This window comes from Danio rerio, chromosome 7 (genome assembly GCF_052040795.2).
Source record: "Danio rerio strain M-AB ecotype USA chromosome 7, GRCz13ab, whole genome shotgun sequence".
Lineage (NCBI taxonomy): Eukaryota > Metazoa > Chordata > Actinopteri > Cypriniformes > Danionidae > Danio > Danio rerio.
Genome location: NC_141027.1, coordinates 3,645,853 through 3,667,500, shown reverse-complemented (window position 1 = coordinate 3,667,500; position 21,648 = coordinate 3,645,853). Strand labels below are relative to the sequence as shown.

The 21,648-nt window shown below is 35.8% G+C and overlaps 1 protein-coding gene and 1 long non-coding RNA gene across 13 annotated transcripts in view; both read left to right on the top strand.

Moving 5' to 3' along the window:
• The window catches only part of LOC147842925 (uncharacterized), a 959,952-nt gene that overhangs the window by 549,916 nt on the left and 388,388 nt on the right, over window positions 1–21,648 (top strand). The gene's annotated exons all lie outside the window — the stretch shown is intronic.
• ndrg2 (NDRG family member 2) overlaps window positions 1–21,648 on the top strand; it is a 136,153-nt gene that overhangs the window by 100,245 nt on the left and 14,260 nt on the right. For 10 of the 12 annotated variants that reach the window (XR_015494716.1, XR_015494715.1, XR_015494714.1 and 7 more), the window contains 8 exon segments: window positions 6,869–6,989; window positions 10,290–10,352; window positions 10,560–10,620; window positions 11,930–12,016; window positions 12,098–12,154; window positions 16,114–16,217; window positions 17,487–17,525; window positions 17,609–17,660. Coding sequence is in view for 6 of the 12 variants with exons in the window: in XM_087259256.1 (XP_087115382.1) it covers window positions 6,869–6,989; window positions 10,290–10,352; window positions 10,560–10,620; window positions 11,930–12,016; window positions 12,098–12,154; window positions 16,114–16,217; window positions 17,487–17,525; window positions 17,609–17,660 (584 nt within the window). In the remaining 6 variants the exon portion in view is untranslated. 12 annotated transcript variants of the gene reach the window in all.

Here is a 21,648-nt window from a genome sequence, read left to right as displayed (position 1 = left end):
GAAATATGAAGAAATGTTCCTTATACAAGAAAATGCACATTTATTTTGGACCATGGGTGCTGCCATTGTGCCACATTGTACTGCTTTTGCTTGTCATTTTCAGTCAAAGGGATGTGTTGATCTACAAGGAGTAACATTACATCACTAAATGCTTCCGGATATCAATCGACTGAAATTAATTCTGAGAAAAATAGATAAAATACATTTTAGACAATAAACGTGCAGATACTTGTCAACATCTGATCACAACAGGAGAAAACAGGACACTTTCTGACTGCGGTTTATTCCTGTCAGATGCATTTGTTTATATTAAACGCCAGCTCTCTATGTGAATCAGCTGAACTTTCACTTCTGTGTCAGACAAACGCTGGCATGATCAAAACATGTCATTGTTAGCCTGAGTATTTCAGCATAGTGGTTCACTTAAAGGCTTAAAGATATCATCATCATCGTTCTCTTCTTATTATCACTTGGAAAGCTGAACAATTATTTACCCTCCTGTGAATTTTTTATTTATATTTTGTTTTATTTCCCAAATGATGTTAAACAGATTCAGGATTTTTTCACAGTATTTCTTATAATATTTTCTTCTTTTGGAGAAAGTCTTATTTGTTTTATTTCAGCTAGAACAAGAGCAGCTTTTAATTGTTTTAAACCCATTTTAAGGTCAATATTATTAGCCCCTTTCAGCTATAATTTTTCCTATAGTCTCCAAAACAAACCACTGGTATACAATAACTTGCCTAATTACCCTAACTTTACCCTAATTACCCTAGTGAAGCCTTTAAATGTCACTTTAAGCTGTATAGAAGTGTCTTGATAAATATGTAGTCTAATATTATTTACTGTCATCATGGCAAAGAGAAAATAAATCAGTGATTAAAATGAGGTTTTAAAACTATTGTGATTAGAAATGTGTTGAAAATATCTCTGTTAAAAAGAAATTGGGGCAATATATATATATATATATATATATATATATATATATATATATATATATATATATATATATATATATATATATATATATATATATATATATATATATATATATATATATATATATAAATATATATATATATAATTCTGACTTCAACTGTAAAGTACATCACACCTCTTGTGTGTTGTTCACAAGCAAAAGCTGCATGCACAAAGTGGCATCATATTATTTTTTATTGCTATTCATGCTGTTTTTACAATAGAACCAGATAGGTCCTTAGAGGCAGCGCACCTAAAAAACCTCATCAAAAACCATGATAATGCCCATGGTTCAAAATAAATGTGGATTTTTTGGAATAATGTAAATATGTTCTGTTTATTTCTGCATATTTTATAATGAGGCTTCACTTAAATTGTATTAAGGCATGCAATCTAAGCACAAAAATTTGTAATTACTGGTGCAGTTTTATTTTGTGTTACATAGTGAACGGGCACACAGCGGTTTGAAATGAACCCACAAACAACAGTCACATAATATTCATCATACGTAAAGTTATTAACTGTACACACATTATTTTGTAAGGTGCTGTTTACCATGTGCACCCAGAACATTTTTTCACTGACACATTCATTGTTTTCGTTTTGGTAGCTTTCGTGGTTGCAGATGTTGCTAATTTGGCCTACTCTGATGAAGGATTGAACAGGTTCTCTGCCACAAAGTTTTTTCTTTGTTAGATATCTTACCCAGTCATTTGCATTTTGTAGGTTAGCATCACGTGGGAGAATGTGTCTCTTTTGAAATAATTTAAATGCACTGGTGTTCGACCACTTCTGACAGGGAGTCGGCCAGTCAGGGATGTTCGCCAGTTGTTCATCGCTGGAACTGATGTTTTTCAGTCCGTCACTGAACACACAAGTCATGAGCAGGAGCACCAAGACAAATGTTGATTTCATCCTAAAAACACACACACACACACATTTACAGTGTCACACACACTCTAATATAATCTACTGGTGTGCTGTGAATCTGCTCACTTTTAGTTTGTGTCCTAAATCACGTTCCTTCATGAATAATGTATTAACTACAGTCAAAATATTAGCTAATTACCCATTGGCCGAGCCTGATATCACAAGGAAATGCAAGTATTGTCAGAAAAGTTACTTAGTTTTATGATTTAAAAATGCAGGATTTTTAAAAGCAGCTTCCAAACCAACCACCCCTGACCCGACCCCTGATTGGGGGACGAGTGGATCATGCTAAAATGTTTGAATGAGTTAATATTAGCCACTAAATGGAAACGTTATATAGTTAATTGCCATGAGGTAGTGTTGGCCAGAGTTCCCAGTATTTCATAAAAACTAGATTCAAGGACTTTTCGGCCCGATCCTAATTATTTCCCTTAGCCCATCCCCTTACCCCGACCCCTCATTTTGTGCTTTCACGTGAAGGGATGATGGTGTCCCAATTATACTGTCGTGAACGTGCGGAGTTCATGCAGGCATGCCACTCAAATGGCGGATCTGCGTGAACAGATGCGCTAAAGCCTAAATCTGCATTTGTTGACAGACAGTTTGAGTTACTTATCAGTATTATGAGAGATGTCAGCCTGACAATATTTAATTGGATGAACATTTTTTAGTTGTATGCCTTACCCAGAATATAAAAACACATATAGATCATTTAACTTTAATAATACTATTGAACTGTGAAGAGATTTTCAACCAGCACAACAAAAAATGTTTCTGAAGACAATCACCCACTGCACCTATAAATAATTTAAATGTATGATTCCAAAATAAAGAATTTCTCTTTTTTTCTTCTGTTTTGACACCAGCACAGGGCAATTGTTGAAATAAAACCATAAACAGATTTAAATTTTTTTTTTTTCATTTTAAGGTAATTTTTTTCAAGACCTGTGTTTGTTTTTAAGTACTTTCTTGGCTTTGAGTCCATATGTCTGAAATTCAAGTATTTTCAAGATGTGTGGAAACCCTGATTGATTGTCCATAGTTTGTGATTCATTAATGTTTTTTGTTGATTTACTCTTTTAAATGTCACTACAGGACTTTGTTCGTAACTTTTGATTAACATTTTATTAAGCACCACAAGAAATTCTGGATGTAATATAGATTAAACTAAACCAACTGCTTGGTTAATTTTTTTATTAAGTTCATAGAACCAAATTTAACCCAATATTTATGTTTGTCCATATTTTACCCAATTTGGGTTTAAATAACCCAGGGAGAGATGACCACCTATAGGCAATTTGTATTATTTTTCATAAGTTTACATTGAAGTACAGAATCACATAAGGGACATAATTCATTTCTTTAACACAATGTTACACCAATCTGTAATCGCATTATAGTGCTTATTTATTCTGCTTTTGAATATACTGTATAAGTATGCAGTTTTACCTTTGTGCTGGTCTTGATCTGGTGTAAATGAACATGATGGTCTGGTCGAGTCGGAGCAGAAGAGCAGAAATGGTCAGTCGTGTCTCAAATGCTCAGCAGACACTGATATTTATAGTGTTGAAAAGGGTCAGGTGTGAAAGAATAACCTGTTTCTTGGAAATTAGACTGTTTTTTTTTTTTTTTTTTTTGCTGTACATGTGTTAAATCTAATTCTGATATCGATAGTTTAAAGACAGATGAGCACAAGATGAGCAATTCACACTCTGTCCGTGTGGTTTAACACTTGATAGGCGTTTTTAACTAGCAAAACAGTATCAGAGTTTATTTGAGGACTGAAATAGCCACAAGACTTGTTTTTTATTGCCTGTTCACTAAAAGTAAATCATGAGCCGTTGCATTTGCATATTGCATTTAGACCAGGTTAGAGTTTTGAACCAGTTTGAATAAAAATATTAAATGACTTAAAACAACAATTCCTTCATGAATTAAATGTCTGTGAGTGTTTTAATAATACGCTTTCCTGCAACATTTGTTAACACTATGACTACCGAGGTGCTCATTCAGACCGTTTTTAAATTTAGCAATTTAACGACTTTGTTGAAATAAAACATACAGAGAAAGATACAGTGCAGAACATAAATGAGTACAGCCTATTTTGAAAATTAATATTTTTATTTATTTCTCAGTGAACATATGCCATATATTTAGGTGCATTCAAACAAAACATATTTCTTAAATTGATATATTTATTAAAATAATATTTTAGTCACCAAACATATTAGAAAATGAAATATAATACAATTAAATTCAAGCAAATTAGTTGGGGGAAAAAAGTACAAACTACAAAATTTCAACAAAATTTGATATATTTTTTGGTTTGTTAACATACATTTTGGTAAACTCATTTTGAAGCGTTATCATAAGTTATTTTGTTGGATTAGTTCCAGATTTGGCTTCAGTACTGACTGATCTACTGTATATGCACAAATATAATATTCCAAAGCTTCCTATAGAAAGTATTCATCTAAATTAGAGATTTGTGAGGGGTGAACACGTATATGCTAAGCACTCTATGTATAATTCCCAGACATTTATTAACCCTTTACCGCACGCATTGATAAATCTATAAAAAAAAAAAATTCAACTTTTTTTCCTTTTCTTAAAATGGCTTAACTTGAAGTGCTGTAAAAAAACAAAAACAAATTGGGAACATTTCTTTTTTAAGGTACTTTTATGATATGTTGCCATATGGTAACGTCCAACAGTGGAACTAGCTTAGAAATTTTTAATTTAAAACTTTCCTTATAATTAACAATTGTGTTGTTTGAAATGATTTACTGGTATTGCAGTATTACGAGCTTTAACACAGAACTTATAAATGACACCTTAAACACATTTTCCAACAACTCATATTCCAACAGCTTTCATTTATGCCATTCTTTTTTTCTGAATATTATTGAAAACAAACATAATATTGTGTTATCATGTATACAACATACAGTAAATATAAATATTTCCTCCAGTAAACATTGTATCAAGTTTAGTATATCCAGATGCATCAGAATAATGTAGCTACTAGCTAACAATGTTTATATATATTATACTATATACTATACTACGTCTGTCTTATCTGCCTCTGAGCTAACTTACCTCAACTGTCTCTATCAAATGTCCAGTCTGCATCATTCTCATGGTCACTAAAACCCATCTCACCCTCACTTTCATCTGCAGGAAGAGCCAGTTCTGTCCTTTTCTTCTTTCACTTACATTAGAACATGGTGGTGCTCGCTAATACACTGATCCCTGTATTCATATCTATTCCACAATGTTTATATATATTATACTATATACTATACTACGTCTGTCTTATCTGCCTCTGAGCTAACTTACCTCAACTGTCTCTATCAAATGTCCAGTCTGCATCATTCTCATGGTCACTAAAACCCATCTCACCCTCACTTTCATCTGCAGGAAGAGCCAGTTCTGTCCTTTTCTTCTTTCACTTACATTAGAACATGGTGGTGCTCGCTAATACACTGATCCCTGTATTCATATCTATTCAAAAGTAGTATTGCCATTAAAACTAGATTTTATCCATATTGCAAATGTCATTAACATATAACTAATCAACATTATATTACCAGCATTCATGTTGTTATTGTTACAACTTAAAAGTTCACAGCTGACCTTGCTAGCTAGCTAACCCATTGCAATATTGCATGTTCCACTATTGCACAGTGTTGCCATTTGGAAACACACATATTTGATCAATTTACACAAAACTAATTTGATAAAAAAGTCATAAATATGTCATCAAATCAAATCACTTTTATTGTCACATCATCAGCAGCATGTGTGCTATGATGAGTGAAAAGCTTAGGTGCTGGCTCCACACAGTACAAAATACAAATAGTGCAAATACAACGACAGTGCAAAATACAACAGTGCAAAATACAGACAGTGCAAAATACTACGACAATGTAAAATTGACAGCAATATGTACAGTGAATAGGTGTCCACATAGTTGTAGGCAGTATTGTTTCAAATATGGATTGGTTAAAGTGCAGTGCATGCTACATATTGATGGTGTGCAGTGAGGGGTGTGGAAGAGTCTGTGTGTGGAGTGTTAAATGTTCATCAGCCTGACAGTCTGAGGGAAGAAGCTTTCCTGCAGTCGGCTGGTGCGTGACCGGATGCTGCGGAACCGTCTGCCTGAGAGTAGCAGAGAGAAAAGTCTATGGCTTGGGTGGCTGGAGTCACTGATGATTCTCTTGGCTTTCCTCATGCACCGCCTGGTGTAGATGTCCTGCACACACTCATTACACATACACTATGGCCAATTTAGTTAATCAATTCCCCTATAGCACATGTGTTTGGACTGTGGGGGAAATCGGAGCACCCAGAGGAAACCCACACCAACACGGGGAGAACATGCAAACTCCACACAGAAACTCCAACTCGTGGACATTCGTGGGTGGTCTAGTTGCCTAACCACACATTTACAGGCTGTATTAGTAAAAAGACAGTATTTTGAGGGTGATGACTTAATTAAATACAGTGACGGACATTATGAGGACATGTAATGAGATGTTCACAAGGAATATATTTCAGCATGAAGACTGAAATTGAATAAAGTCAGACAAAGTTTGTTAATTCTCTAGAGAATGATCTGTTCACACACAGACAGCCTCTGTGAGCAAGAAGATCCCAAGGATGGACTCACAGGCATTTTTAAAAACAATGTTGCAATGTTTTAGATAAGAATTTCTCTACAGCTCCTTAACTCTTAAACTAGTAGATTTACACATGGCTGTAATAGCACAATGTTTGTAATGCATTTTATCTTTACTTAATCAATTAAAGCTTAATCTATCATCAATACATGAGCATCAATATTAAACATTTCCATCACACTCAATAGAAGCTTTGAATGTAAACATGACGTTGTATATGAGAACGCTCAGAATGACCGCAGTGGTGATGGAATTATTTTTTTTTTGCTCTTTCCCAGGTAAGAGCTGCTTCTCCACCCTGTTTCGCTTTGAGGAGATGCAAGAGATTGTGAAGAACTTCACCGTTGTTCACATTGATGCTCCGGGACAGGAGGAGGGCGCCGCGGTTTATCCTGCAGGGTATGTGCTTCATTAATACTGTATATAGCGGCCTGTTTAGTTCCTTAAAGCTGATTTGTTAACAGCTGTGCTGAATTCATGATACAGCACCACAACTGGTTGCTTCTCCCATTGGTTCTGTCTATTATTGTAATAGACGCCTACATAAAACCAATATACAGTTGAAGTCAGAATAATCATAATAGTTTTAATAACTCATTTCTTTTTTCTTTGCCATGATGACATCACATAATATTAGACTATATATTCTTGGAGATACTAGTATTCAGCTTAAAGTGACATTTAAAGGCTTAACTAGGTTAATTAGGGTAAAGTTAGGGTAATTAGGCAAGTCATTGTATTTTTACAGTGATTTGTTCTGAAGACAATCCAAAACTAAATTTGCTTAAGGGGCTAATAATGACCTTAAAATGGTGTTTAAAACAATTATAAACTGCTTTTATTCTAGCCAAAATAAAACAAATAACACTTTCTCCAGAAGAAAAAATATTATAGGAAATACTGTGAAAAAATCCTGAATCTGTTCAACATCATTTGTGAAATATATATAAAAAATATGTATATCATGAATTTTTGAATAATTTTGACTTCAACTGTATATATTATGTTCAGAACATTTAACTGTTTATTTTTCATGTAATAAAGCATGATTTTCATTGTTGACCTTTTAGCCTAAAGGTCTTGTGAAGTGCTTTGAGATGTGTATTTGAAAAATGAAGAGAGGGCGGGACACAGAGTAGCTCCTCCACTTAAAAACAGCCAATAGCATTTTGTTTTTATCACTTCTCTGCCAGTGAGGGGCGGGGCGGGGCATGCCAGACACTAGAGAGCATTTGATACATCAAAAGTATTTATAAGAAACAGAAGTATGAGGCGACGTGAAACAAAACTTTGATCGATTTAGACAGAAGTGACAAACTGTGCACTTTGGATGTTTATATCAGGTTTATATCTTCTAAACCAGGGGTATCCAAACTCAGTCCTGAAGGGTCTTTGTCGTGCATAGTTTAGCTCCAACTTCCTTCAACATGCCTCCCATTCTTCTAGTATACCTAGAAAGAGCTTGATTAGCTGGTTTAGGTGGGTTAAATTGGAGTTGGAACTAAAATATGCAGGACACCGATCCTCCAGGACCAAGTTTGGACATCCCTGGTCTAAACTGTATTGGAGCACACTAGCTTATTAGATCTCCTTTAAAAATAATACTAACATCTTACCAACTAAAAAACTGATACTAGCATCTAAAAAAATGTATTTTGATTTCACAGGACCTTTAATGAATTTTGTTTTATGTCCATAACCCAACAGGCCCCGCCCTTTTTTCCCCACTGTATTTTCAAGACACACCCCTTATTGCTGATTGGCTAAAGTGTGTTTTTGGCGCCAATTTGGTTATTCTTTAAGCCATAGCAACAGTTTTATAGAAGAGATATTCTGTTGAGATATTCCCAAGTGCAGAGAAATATCACTGAATTGAATATGTTTCTGTTATGGTAATACTTTATATGGTGTATGTCAGGGCTATTCAATTGGTGGCCCGCGGGCCAAACCCGAATGTGAGGCAATTTGTTCCGGCCCTCCAAATAGTGTGACCAAGACATCAAAAATAAATTTACTTCAGTTGAAAAGCGGCCGCTATTATGAAGTGACGTGCATCTGTTTAAAATAGCATGAGTTGCAGAGGTGCAGCAGAGCGTGAGACACCAAAGTGAGTGGCGCGGCAGCCGATAACATTTGGATATGTTTATAGAAAAGGCCTTTTGTACTATCATATGCATTGATATCGTCAATAGGGATGCAACGATATTAGCCGATTTCACTATCTGCGCTTTAATTCGTCACAGTTAATCAAATGTAAAGGCTTCTAAGCCGCATTTCTGTTGCACAGAACAAAACAAAACTGCTGTAATTAAACCATGTTATGACAAGTTGTGTGACAAACTGTACGCTAGTTTAAAGTTCCAAGTATGTACACCGAGGTTAATACACACGCGCACCGGATTTACTATAGCAGCGGCCGTTCCCATATCACGCTTTTTCCGCCTCCAAGTTTGTTATTTTTAATGTAAGAATATATGACAATATGCGCGCACAAGCGGAGCAACGCACTTGCATCTTTCCGGGCGCGGAGAGTTGTGCGTGCCTTTCAGTGCAATGTCAACAAAAGAAATGTTAGACGAGTTAATTATAAAATAATTATGTATGTATAAACGCAGACAACAGTTCATCTAAATAGCTACTTACCTAATATAAAGCTTGAATTTACATTAGATGTAATAACCGTGAAACCATGATTATTCTTTAGACTATATAATCGTACAACCAAAATCTATAACTGTTGCATCCTATACAGTTCAGAAAATATCTATGATTGTATATGAATGCAGAAAAAGCCTACTTCAGCAATGCACTGCTTTTATTGTGCTCTGAAATACAACATTTGAATGTTTGTAAAAAAAAAAAAAAAAGTCAATTGTACAAAGCACTGATGCTATGTAGTTTCAAAATACAATACATTCACATTTTAATTTAGAAAAAGCCAACATGGGTGTCTTAAGGATAAAAAATACAGCATATGGGCTTTTATATGCAGTATGTCATCACTTATATAGCAAGTCATATCTCTCTGGCCCTTTGTGTGGGATGCTTTTCATGAACCGGCCCCCATGACAAACTAATTGAATAGCCCTGCCGTATGTTCATCAAGTTCTGTAGTTTAATGACTCTATTGAAACCACACTTTGCTGCAATTAGGTCTCTTTTAGTTTTGGCTTGAATAAAAGCAATGTTTTTAGTTTCTATTAAGAATTTTAGGGTCAATGTTATTAGCCCTTTTGAGAAATGATTATTTTTTGATTGTCTCTTGTCTAATGACTTTCCTGATTAACACATCTTGCTTAGTTAACATATTTGACCTAGTCAGGCCTTTCATTTGCACATTAATTCAAGGGTATTGCACATTTTGCAAGATACTAGTATTTAGCATATGAATATCCTCCAAAATATGGCAGAAATTGCAAAGGCAAAATAAATTAATATAAAATAGTTTTGAAAATGTTTTGAAACATCTTCTCTCTGTCATCTGTGAGTATTTAATGTGTGTATGATTGCTGAGATGTGGGTGCTAGAAAAAGGTGTAAAAACATTAATATGCGCAAAGTGTGTCATTTGACACCTATCGAGACGTCTTCAGTAGGTGTCAGTGGTTTGTGACTTACAGACTATTTTTATATTTTGCCTGTCCTAAAATTTAATATATGTATTAGTGTATTAATATTATTATTGTTTTATTATTAACAGATACCAGTATGCGTCCATGGATCAGGTCTCTGAGATGCTTCCTGCTGTCCTGCAGTTTTTTAAGTGAGTTTTTTTTAGGTCGTTGAATATTTTAATTGTATATAAAGTTTAATGTTTAAAGCGAAATGACTGATGTCTGCAATCTACAGCACTGCACAAACATCTGCATTTTCTGTATTTTAATATTTTATTCCCACAGTAAAAACATTGAAACATCATTAAATCAAGATTTATTTCATTTATTGATTTGTTTGTTTTAATTGTGTTTAGTTTCCGCACAATTATCGGTGTTGGAGTCGGAGCCGGCGCTTACATTCTGTCCAGATTCACTGTAAGTCTCACAACTGACCTCTGCATTTCTGCATTATTAAATATTGTTATTTTATTTGATATATTTTTATATCAGTATTTTATATGATATATTTGCTTTCTTCTGTGTAAATCACAAAATACTTGTTTTCATCAACAGAAAAGCCATTATAATAGCATTATTGTCTTCTGGAGTAGCATCTAAATGTTGATAAATACATAAAATAAAAAAAATAAATACAAAATGACCAAAAATAAATAAAATAAATACCATAATAATAATAAAAATGTTAAATAAATAATAAAAATATAAATAAAAAAAATTTCTGCAAAAAAAATATATATATATACCAAAAAAAATAAAAAAATAAATATATATATATATATATATATATATATATATATATATATATATATATATATATATATATAAATCAATCAATAAATTAATATATAGATTCAACAATGCATAACAATAACAAATTAATTATTAATAATAGATAAATACTCCATTTATTCACTTGAATGTAATTTTCCCCCACTTGTGGTAACAAGGACAAACTGTTTATCCACTATTTTGACACTTTTAAATATATATTAAAGATACCTGAAATATATTAAAAACAACACAGAAATCAGCAGCAGATGGTCAAAGACTGAATGAGGCCCTCTGCTGGACAAAAAATTTATTATTACAGACTAAGGCATTAATATTATATATTTTTGCTGATATTTAAATATACAGTAAAAATGAGAAATGCTAAAAATAAAATCATCATCATCATCATGACAATGCATTATATTATTGTTAACTTGAAAAGCATACACTGATGATTACTAGAAATGATTGCAGTATAATAATAATAATAATAATAATAATAATAATAATGATAATAATAATAGTTTTTATTTATATAGCGCCTTTCCAGAGCTCAAGGACACTTTACAAGGAATGCGACAAAAAGATAAACAAACATACATGGAGTCAAATATAACCAACTGGAATCTCACAAACAAGACCTAAGAGACATATGAGCAGAGTGAAGGTGGATCAGATAAAGTTGTCAGTTTGGCAGATCAGAAGTGAAGCATTCAGAAAATAAGTGAGTCTTAGGTAAGGATTTGAATTCAGAGATATTATTAGCAGAGCGGAGTGAGCGTGGTGGAGAGTTCCAGAGTTTGGGTGCAATAACACAAAATGATCTGCCCCTATTGAAGAGAGGCGGTTTAAGTTTTTCAGTGTTTTGAGCATCAATATCCTTCAGCTTCTGTCTGCAGATGTTCACTGGCGTTTGAAATAGTGTCTGATGTGTGTGTGTGTTTTCTATCAGTTGAATAACCCTGAGGCGGTGGAGGGTCTGGTTCTGGTCAATGTGGACCCAAACGCTCGAGGCTGGATGGACTGGGCTGCACATAAGGTTTGCCTGCTTCAGTCTGTCTGCAGAAACACAGAGATTAAATCCCAGACACTTCATTAACATGAGCTTCTTCTTTATCAGCTCTCCAACCTGACGTCTTCCCTCTCAGACCAAATCATCAGTCACCTCTTCAGTCAGGTGTGTGTGTGTTGCACTTTTATAAGTCTGTGTATATAATATACAGTATATATATATATATATATATATATATATATATATATATATATATATATATATATATATATATATATATATATATAAAATAGTGCTGTCAATCGATAAAAAAAAATTAACTAATTAATAACACTTTTTTTTTAAAAATTAATCGCGATTAATCGCATTTAAAAGACTAAAACTTGTAATTTTGGCTATTCGAGTGTAAAATTATTGTAAACGCAAGACAAATACTGCTTGAATTCAAAATATAACTCATTATTAGAATTTTGGTTTAACTTGTAACACAGATTTCTGCATGTAAACAACAAACCCACAATAAACCATCAAGATCCTGGCTTGAAAGCCATATTTATTACAGAAATTAAAACACAGGCATGTTAATGCCATTTAAATTTCAAAACAATCAATGCAAATATAGAAAACATTGATTTCCATGTTGGATTCTAAGCGGACTGCAAAAAATGCCAAAATACAGGCATTGCAGATATGGAAAATTATAATAATAATAATAAAGTATTGAAAATCTGTGCATGCCCTTGAATAGGTTTACCAACTCCCATTCTATAAAAGCACAAAAGCCATATAAAGGAAATAACGAGAGTTGACAAATTAAAAACTACTTTATTATTTATTTATTATTAAAATAAAATTATAATCCACACTGGAAATGTGGGAGCCTGTGTGTTTTGAGGGAGCCTAATAAATAATGAACATAACAAAAACTGCCTGCTGATGCACACAGTTAATGTTGATTAATAAAATAAAGATGAATAATAAAAGCTCAACAATGAAACATCAAACGGAGCTAAAAGATTTTACATTGTCAATCAAATGAACTTAAACAATTAAAAACTGCAACAAATATTAGTTTGGGCAGAACTACAAAACTAAATGTGAAAAAAGTTGCTTAAGTTGCACACTAGTTTGGTCATGTATAAATATCATTATAATATCCATATTGTATAATTATTATTGTCACTGTAAGCCTACATCATGCTGACGATCAAAAACACAATGTCATGATATCTCCTGCGCTTGTCTTCTGGCCAAGTGCATCTTAAAATACATGACTGACACTCCTCAGAGCGTGAGAAGCAGACATTCTTTATCATTTGTAAAATAAAGACTTGCAGGTTCAGGAAACAGCATTATAGGAGGAAGTTGCTGCAGCCGTGGTGCAGATTAAAAGTTTTAAAAGTATATTTATATGGACAGATAGGTAACTAGATAGAATAGACAGGAGTATATTGATCTGTGCCCCGCTGCAGAGTGCAGACGCAAAAGTCTGCTCTCCCGCGGCGCGGACCCACGCGTAAGAAACAGGCGGGACTCTCGGCTATTTTGACAAATACACACCTGCGTTACACAGAGCCCAACATGGAAGTTTGTGATTGGGTCAGCACAATGTCAATACAGAAAAGAACCAATGGGCTGCAGATTATGTCACATGGGCCGCTCTGTCCGGAAAAGAAACATCTTACTTTCAGAGCGTGACAGACAGCTCACAGCACCGTCAATCACTGAGGCAGAAAAACATGACAGTCTGCTGAGTGTTTTATGAGCCGATCAGATCATAAGAAGATGATCAGCCCAGCCCAAAAAGTACGTCGAAACAGCGGGAAACTGCCGGGTCTGCCCCTGGCCACAACAGGAAAAAAAAAATGCGTTAATTGCGTAAATTTTTTTAATGCGTTAATTATTTCAAATTAAACGCATGCGTTAACGCGTTAATTTTGTCAGCGCTAATGCATATACAGTATATATATATATATATATATATATATATATATATATATATATATATATATATATATTAGTTGAAGTTAGAATTATTAGCCCCCCTTTGATTTTTTGTTTTGTATTAATATTTCCCAAATTTTGTTTCAAGAGTTCACACTTAGCTGATGATTGATAATAAAGCTAGTTTGGCGTGCTGTCCCGGGAGAGAGCCTTGAGCCCATAAGATCCTTGAGCCCAGAGCTCCCTCCCGTTGCACGGCGAGACGGGAGTTTGAGCTCAGGTAGATCTCGATGACTCCCCCTCCTGCTTATCGTAGCGAAGTGTCAGATATGTATGCTGAAAGGTGTACTCAGAGTTTAGCTAAAGTATTTGGATTAATTGTTTAGGGTGCTTGTTTTTGAACTGTGGGAGGAAACCGGAGGACCCGGGGAAAACCCACGCGACCACGGGGAGAACGAGCAAACTCCGCACAGAAATGCCGTCTGGTTTAGAAAGGAGTTAAACCAGGGGCATTCTTGCTGTGAGGCAACAGCGCTAATCACTGGCCACCTTGACGCCCGTTTGAAAGGAGGGAAAGTAGGGTTGGGTGGGGGGGGTTCTTTAAGACAAAGATATCGAGATGAGAAAAGTCTGGTTATTTATAGTGAGTTAAGGATCTTCTAATAGGATAATCAGTTATTAGCTGAAGTTGGAACAGCTGCGAACAATCATAAGCACGTGATCCTCTCCAAATTTGTTTTAAAATAAACTTCACTTAACAGAGCAAGGAAATTTTCACAGTATGTTTGATAATATTTTTTCTTCTGGAGAAAGACTTATTTGTTTTACAGTTTTTCTCAGTGGCTTTGGTGCATTTCTCATTACACTATTTACATTTGCACAACAGTTAATGCATTTCACAAAACAATTAGTCATTTGTGCACATCATAGTAGCAGTTTCTCATTCCTTACAACAAATTGCAAGTGCTTTTGGACATGCATCAATTGCTTTCATACAACTCTCTGCTGTCTATAACATTATCATCTGCTTATGTCATGTCAGTCAAAATGAACTAAACTTGTAAATGCTGAATAGTCATTCTATATAAAACTAATAGTCCTCTTTTCATTACTTGAATCATTTCATACAAAAATGGTGTACTAGTTGTCAAAATCTGTCAAGCAAATTTTATAAAACAAAATTGAACAATTTGATGAATGATTTACAGACCTGTGTATGTTGCAGGTTCAGTTCCAATATGTTCTGCAATATTGTCTTCAGTTGTGCACAGCTCTACCTAAAGGAAGTTTATGTTTGTTGTAAATAAGGGTGTATTTATTCTTTTGCACAATGCTGTGAGTAAATTAGGATTGCAAAGAGCAAATATAGTACAAACGGGAAACACACATATTCAGTGTCTTGTACTCAGATAACTCACTCAATGCAGTGATGTCTAACTTTACTGTAGTTTTCAAACGGCTGTGCAAATAGTATATATAGTGCTGTCTTGAGTAGAGTAAACTGCCATAATGAAAACATGACTAAGCCATTTGACTATCTTGTTCATAAACAATAGTGTCAGGACTTTTCATTTTGATGATACTGATGCTTTGATTGACATAAATACTTGCTTTTGAGGAATGAACTCTCCATTTTGAGCATGTGACACACTTTTGCAGGTTATTAGCTAGGTTTTGCAGTTTGTACTAATTGTTTTGAGAAATGCATTAACTGTTGTGCAAATGTAAATAGTGTAGAGAGAAATGCACCAAAGCCACTGAGAACAACTGTATTTCGGCTAGAATAAAAGCAGTTTTAAACATTTTTAAAACCATTTTAAAGGGCAATACTATTAGCCACCTTAAGCTATATATTCTTTGATAGTCTCCAGAGCAAACTATTATGACTAGAAATGTGTTGAAGAAATCTGCTCTCTGTTAAACAGAAATTGGGGAAAAATAAACAGGGGTGCGAATAATTCTGACTTCAACTGTACATATGGGTTTTAACTGCATTGTAGGAATCGAAGTAAAAAAATTAAATCATTTTTGATTAGTAATATGCATTGCGATATTATTATAGTTTAAAGGGACTAAGCCGAAAAGAAAATGAATGAATGCATGAATGAATATAATAATAATTCAGTCATTATAATGTTGTGTAACGAGTCAAATGCTGACGTTTGCTGTGTGTTTTTCAGCAAGAGCTGTCTGCAAACACAGAGCTGATCCAAACTCACAGAGAGAGAATCACTAAAGCACCAAACCTGCTCAACATCGAGCTCTTCTGGAAGAGTTACCTGGGGTAAAAACACCACATAATACACATATAATATATTGAATTAACTACATCAATATAGGATAATTAATAATTATGCAGACATCATCCAAAGCAACAATTTCTTAGTAAAAGTTGATCTCAGCAGCTTTAGGAGAAAACTCTTAACTAAATCTTGTACTGCTGATAAAAGATGACACATTTTGTGGAGACAAGCACAGATGTTTAGTTTTTATTGTTCAGTACAATCTAGAGCAGGGGTCTCCAATCTCGTTCCTGGAGGTCCGGTGCCCTGCAGGTTTTAGCTCCAGCTTGCCTCAACACACCTGCCTGGGTGTTTCAAGTATACCAAGTTAGACCTTGATTAGCTTGTTCATGTGTGTTTGATTAGAGTTAGAGCTAAAATCTGCAGGACACCGGCCCTCCAGGAACAAGTTTGGTGATCTATGATCTAGAACAAAGGTGTCACAGCCTGTTCCTGGAGGGGACAGCACTACCTACTGCGCCACTGCTGGATTATTATTATTATTAATTATTATTATTATTATTATTATTGTTATTATTATTTATTATTATTAGTAGTAGTAGTAGTAGGAGTAGTATTTATTATTATTAGTATTATTATTATTATTATTATGTTTGCATTTTTTTATTATTCAAGTGGACAAATTTTGACTGAGGAAAGTTGAATGTGTTGGCCAGTTTGTTATTTGTGTTTGGGGGTGGTGCGACTCGAGGAGAGACGATGATTTTCGACATTCTCGGCATGTTAATATTGACAGCGCAATTTTTTTGAAAAGTGAATTTAATTATTGATGGAGACATTTCAATAGTTGGTGGATTTAGGTGGGGACACGTCTCCTCTGTCCATGCTAAATCTACGCCCCTGTTTCACACCCATCTCCAGCCACCCTCTCATTTTGTTATTTCTGCTGGAAAACTGTCCTAATTTGTATGACACAATCTAGTTATGAAAAACACTTGTTGTCCATGTTTGTCAAGTTGCCAGAACTTATATGAAGTCCGTCACCTCAAACAATTGACAAAATATTCCAATGTCTGAGCATTTTTTACCTCAATCTGGCAACATACATTACAACCAAGTTGGGCTGTTGAATTCTGCAGATGGTAGATACAGGGTTTTAAGCAATGTCTGGGTCTCAAATATGCCTGAAAAAATAATTAAACATCAACAATATGTGAAAAACTACTTTAATAAAACACAAATATGAGCTGCTCTTGTAAATAATCGGACTGTAGGACCATTTTTTTACTTCTTTTCTTATATCTGTACAGACGCAGAGATCTGAGCCTCGACAGGAACAACACATTCAAGTAAGAATGAACCCCTAAATGCATGAATCTTGCAGGTGTTTCACAGTTTTGGTGATCTCGTCATGTGTTTGTGTGTGTTTCAGATGCCCGGTGATGCTGGTGGTCGGAGATCAGGCTCCGTATGAGGAAGCAGCTGTAAGAGTTTACACACTAAAACATCAGTGAGCTAGACTATAGTATGACCAAAGTCCCTTTATCGCAAGTAATTTCACTCGGCAGCCATCTTTGAAACACCTCTCGGGCAGTATGCTCGGGCATTCTGTTTAAATGGGGAAACAACAAATTCTCCAAAATAACTTGCCAAGCTCAAAATTAAATGTCATATTATGAAATAATAATTACATTAAGCAACAACTGTCTCTTACGTTTAATTTCTAAACGTTTGAGTCACACAAAATCTGCAGAAATTCACATCTGTCCTACTGAAAAATCCAGCTTAAACCAGAGGCTTAAGAGGGGTTTTGGCCATTTCCAGGCTGGTTTCCAGCCATTTCCAGCCTGGTCTTAGCTGGTCAGGCTGGGAGATGACCAGCTAAAACCAGATTGACCAGCCTAGCCAGGGCAAAAGCCCAGCCAAAACCAGCTATGTCCAGCTTAAACCAGGCTGGTCAAGCTGGTTTTAGCTGGATTTAGCTGGTCATTTTCCAGCCTGACCAGCTAAGACCAGGCTGGACATGGCTGGAAACCAGCATGGAAATGGCCAAAACCCTCTAAAACCAGGCTGGTCAACCAGCTAAAACCAGCCAACCAGCCTAGGCTGGTTTAAGCTGGATTTTTCAGCAGGTTGGTCCAAGCCCCTTCCCCGGAATAAAGTCAGTCTGTAGTGATCGCTGATTGGTTCTTGTACTAGAAGGCGGGCTTTATTCACCATATTGTGATTACTGATTGGCTCCTGTACTAGAAGGCAGGGCTTCATTCACCATATAGTGATTGCTGATTGGCTCCTGTACTAGAAGGCAGGGCTGCATTCACCATATTTCACAGTTACACTTTTCCCAAAGAGCTTAGAATGACCAAGAGGCGACACTTAATAGAATGTTCCGTTGCAACAGCAGCGCCCAGCAACAGCCCCGGATTCCGCCATTTTGGAGTGAAAGTGATCGGCCGTCCATTGGATCTCATTACTGTCGCGATGGCAAGCAGCTGCTTCATTTTTTTATTTTTTTTATTTAGAAAGCACATTAAAGCTGAGATACAACCTGAAAGACAACAATACAACACTTACTATCACAATCATCAGCACTTTTAATAGTTTTTTTTACAGATTTATAATATGCTGTTGTTCTATTGGAGTTTTCATTACAAAATGCCCGCATCGCCATCTAGTGGCTGTTTACCAAATTACACTAGAGTGTCGCCTCTTGGTGATTCTATGCTCTTTGCTTTTCCTTATTCGAAAGAATACGAGTGACATGTCTTGTGTAATCTATAGTCTGATAGGTATGATGTATCTGTTCTACACCGACATCGCAATGTCCCAGTAGTCCCATGAACGATGGATTATTGTTGATCAGAAGCACAGTTTACTGCCTAGGAGATTAGTGGAGACTGCAGACATGAAATATAAGAGTTATATTAATATATTGATTGTTTGCATGTGTTTTTAAGCCCTGTCAGCATTTAGAATTAGCATTTAGAACAAGAGTTTATAACTATTTGTAGCTTTAACAGAGAAAAGTTTTATTTATTTATTGATATGATGAAGATTATAAAATGTTAAATACATTTTATCATTTAATTTAAAATGTTTAGTAAGATTGTAAAATATTTTACCTGGTACATGCAAATATGACCACATTTCCCCCATGTTAGCTTCGCTTCATTGGTTGCCAGTTCATTTTAGAATACAGTTTAAGATTATTATTACGCCCCAAGTCTAGGGGAAACAAAAAATGCATAATAAACGAAGAACAAACAAATGTGTTGGGGTGGTGGATTTCCCAAACTAAACAAAACTTAAAGCAAAAGATTCCCTTCGGTCGACAACCAAACTCACACACTCAATTGAGAGTATATATGAAGATATTTATTATAGAAAAATAGGGTTTATATAAATGAGCATTTCGTCAGGGTGACCACAGGCCAAAATAACAAACAAAAGAATCTATAAAATAAATCCACTAAATTACCTATTACTATTTAAAGAAAAATACAAGAATCTTACCTTACTCCCTAACATAAACAAAGTCAAAAGTAATCAAATAAATAGGCAGGTCACCCCTACACGCTCAAACTCTCATTAAATATTCAAGCATAGAATGGTCATCAATACAAAGGTGATTATTGTTGGTCGTCGGCCGAAGGGGTGAGGGAAACCCAGGAGCTCCACTCCAAACACCGAACGCAGCAGAAATGAGCTCTCCGATTCCTGCCGGAAGCTCCCTTTTATACAGGCCTCGTAGACCAGCAGCCAATCAGAGCAGGGAATCACGCCGGCGCGGGAGCCTATAAGACAGCAAGGAGGCGGGACAAAAGAAAAAGGAGTACAATCCGCAATAATAAAAAAATAAATAACCTTCCGTCGTAACAATTATTTGTTGTTAAATCTCTAAATGCTCTTGCCTCACCTTATATCTCTGAGCCGATACATCCCTATGAGCCCACTTGTTCTCTCAGATCAGCTGCTCAGCTTATTCTGATCGTGCTTTCGCTGTGGCGGGTCCTCGACTTTGGAATGATTTGCCACAGCCCTTTATGCCTGTTACGTTCCCACCTAAATCTAGAGGCAAAACACAGCTAGGAACGAACAAATGAAGTAATATTTCTTACATTTTAAAGAAACAATACAAAACAAAAATAATACCTCAGGATATGGGGGTCCAAAATAACAAACAAAACAACCTATAACTAATTTTAACACATATACTTCCCTTTCTCCCTGCCTACCCATCAAAACAGGAGAAAAAGGTTTTAAAATAAAATACACCCCACACCTTACTCATACCAGCAACTTATTTCACATTATAAACATGAAACCACTAGAAGTCAGAAGCCCCTGGTGTCTGGGTCTGGAGCAGCTCAAGTGAGACATGTCGTCTCCCCTCTCCGTTGCCTTCTGGTTGGTTGCAGCCAATCTTTATAGCTCAGTTGATTAGCCGGCAGATTAGACTCAGGTGGCATCAATCTGTAAACAAAAGAAATCAGGAAACAGAGAAACTGCAATATAGAAACAAAAATAAAACAGTCACGGGACGTAACACGCTCCATTCACACAGGGCGTCAGCGTCAACGCTTCCCATTCACTTTGAATTGGTGACGTCCGGCATTGCCGAACTGCATTGTGGATCCGTCAGTGCCGGTTCAGTGGCGTTCTCGCTGCAGACGTTGGGAATTTCTCAACTTTTCATGCGCCAAAGAAAGTGTCAGCCAATCAGATTGCTTTATGCAAATAACCCAGCTCAACAGTAGCCGATTGCAGACTAATTTTATTGGCTGACACTGCTATGATGATCGCTTAAGCCCAAACTTTGACATGCCCTCTGTCAAGCGATGACGCTGAAGCCCCGTGTGAATCGGGCGTTAGACAGGTCTCTTCTGTGTTCTCATTTAATCCACTCTTAACTAATTAATGGGGTTTGCCATAGGCAAAGTCCATTCTTACTATTGTGCCTGGTTTATTATTCTTCTTCCTTCTTCCGTCCTATTTTTCGGCGCGTAACTAGTCCCGCAGCTTTCGTCCCAGACCCTTGAAAGTGGGCTCAAATCGTCCGGTCTTATCGGGAATGGTGTGCTATGACTTTTATAAGGGGTGTCCCACCCCATAGACTTAACATTGAGCCGAACTTTGACGACTCACAGCGCCGCGTGTGAATTTCATAGAAATATGGGATTCACAGCATCTGTAGAGGGTTGCAGCCTAAGTGAGAACATACCTCGCAAGGGGGTAAAAGTTGCACCCCTGGGGCTCTAGGACGTCCCAAAGTGCTCCCATTGACTTACATTGGCCCCATTGACTCCCATTCATTTTTCTAGGAGAGCACTAAACGCGCCGCGAAATGGGTCGACCTTTAATGCGTTATAGCGCCAAGTGTGAAATTCGTAGAAATATGGGATTCGCAACATCTGTAGGGGGTTGCAGCCTGTATGAGAACATACCCCAAAAGGGGTTATAAGTTGTACCCCT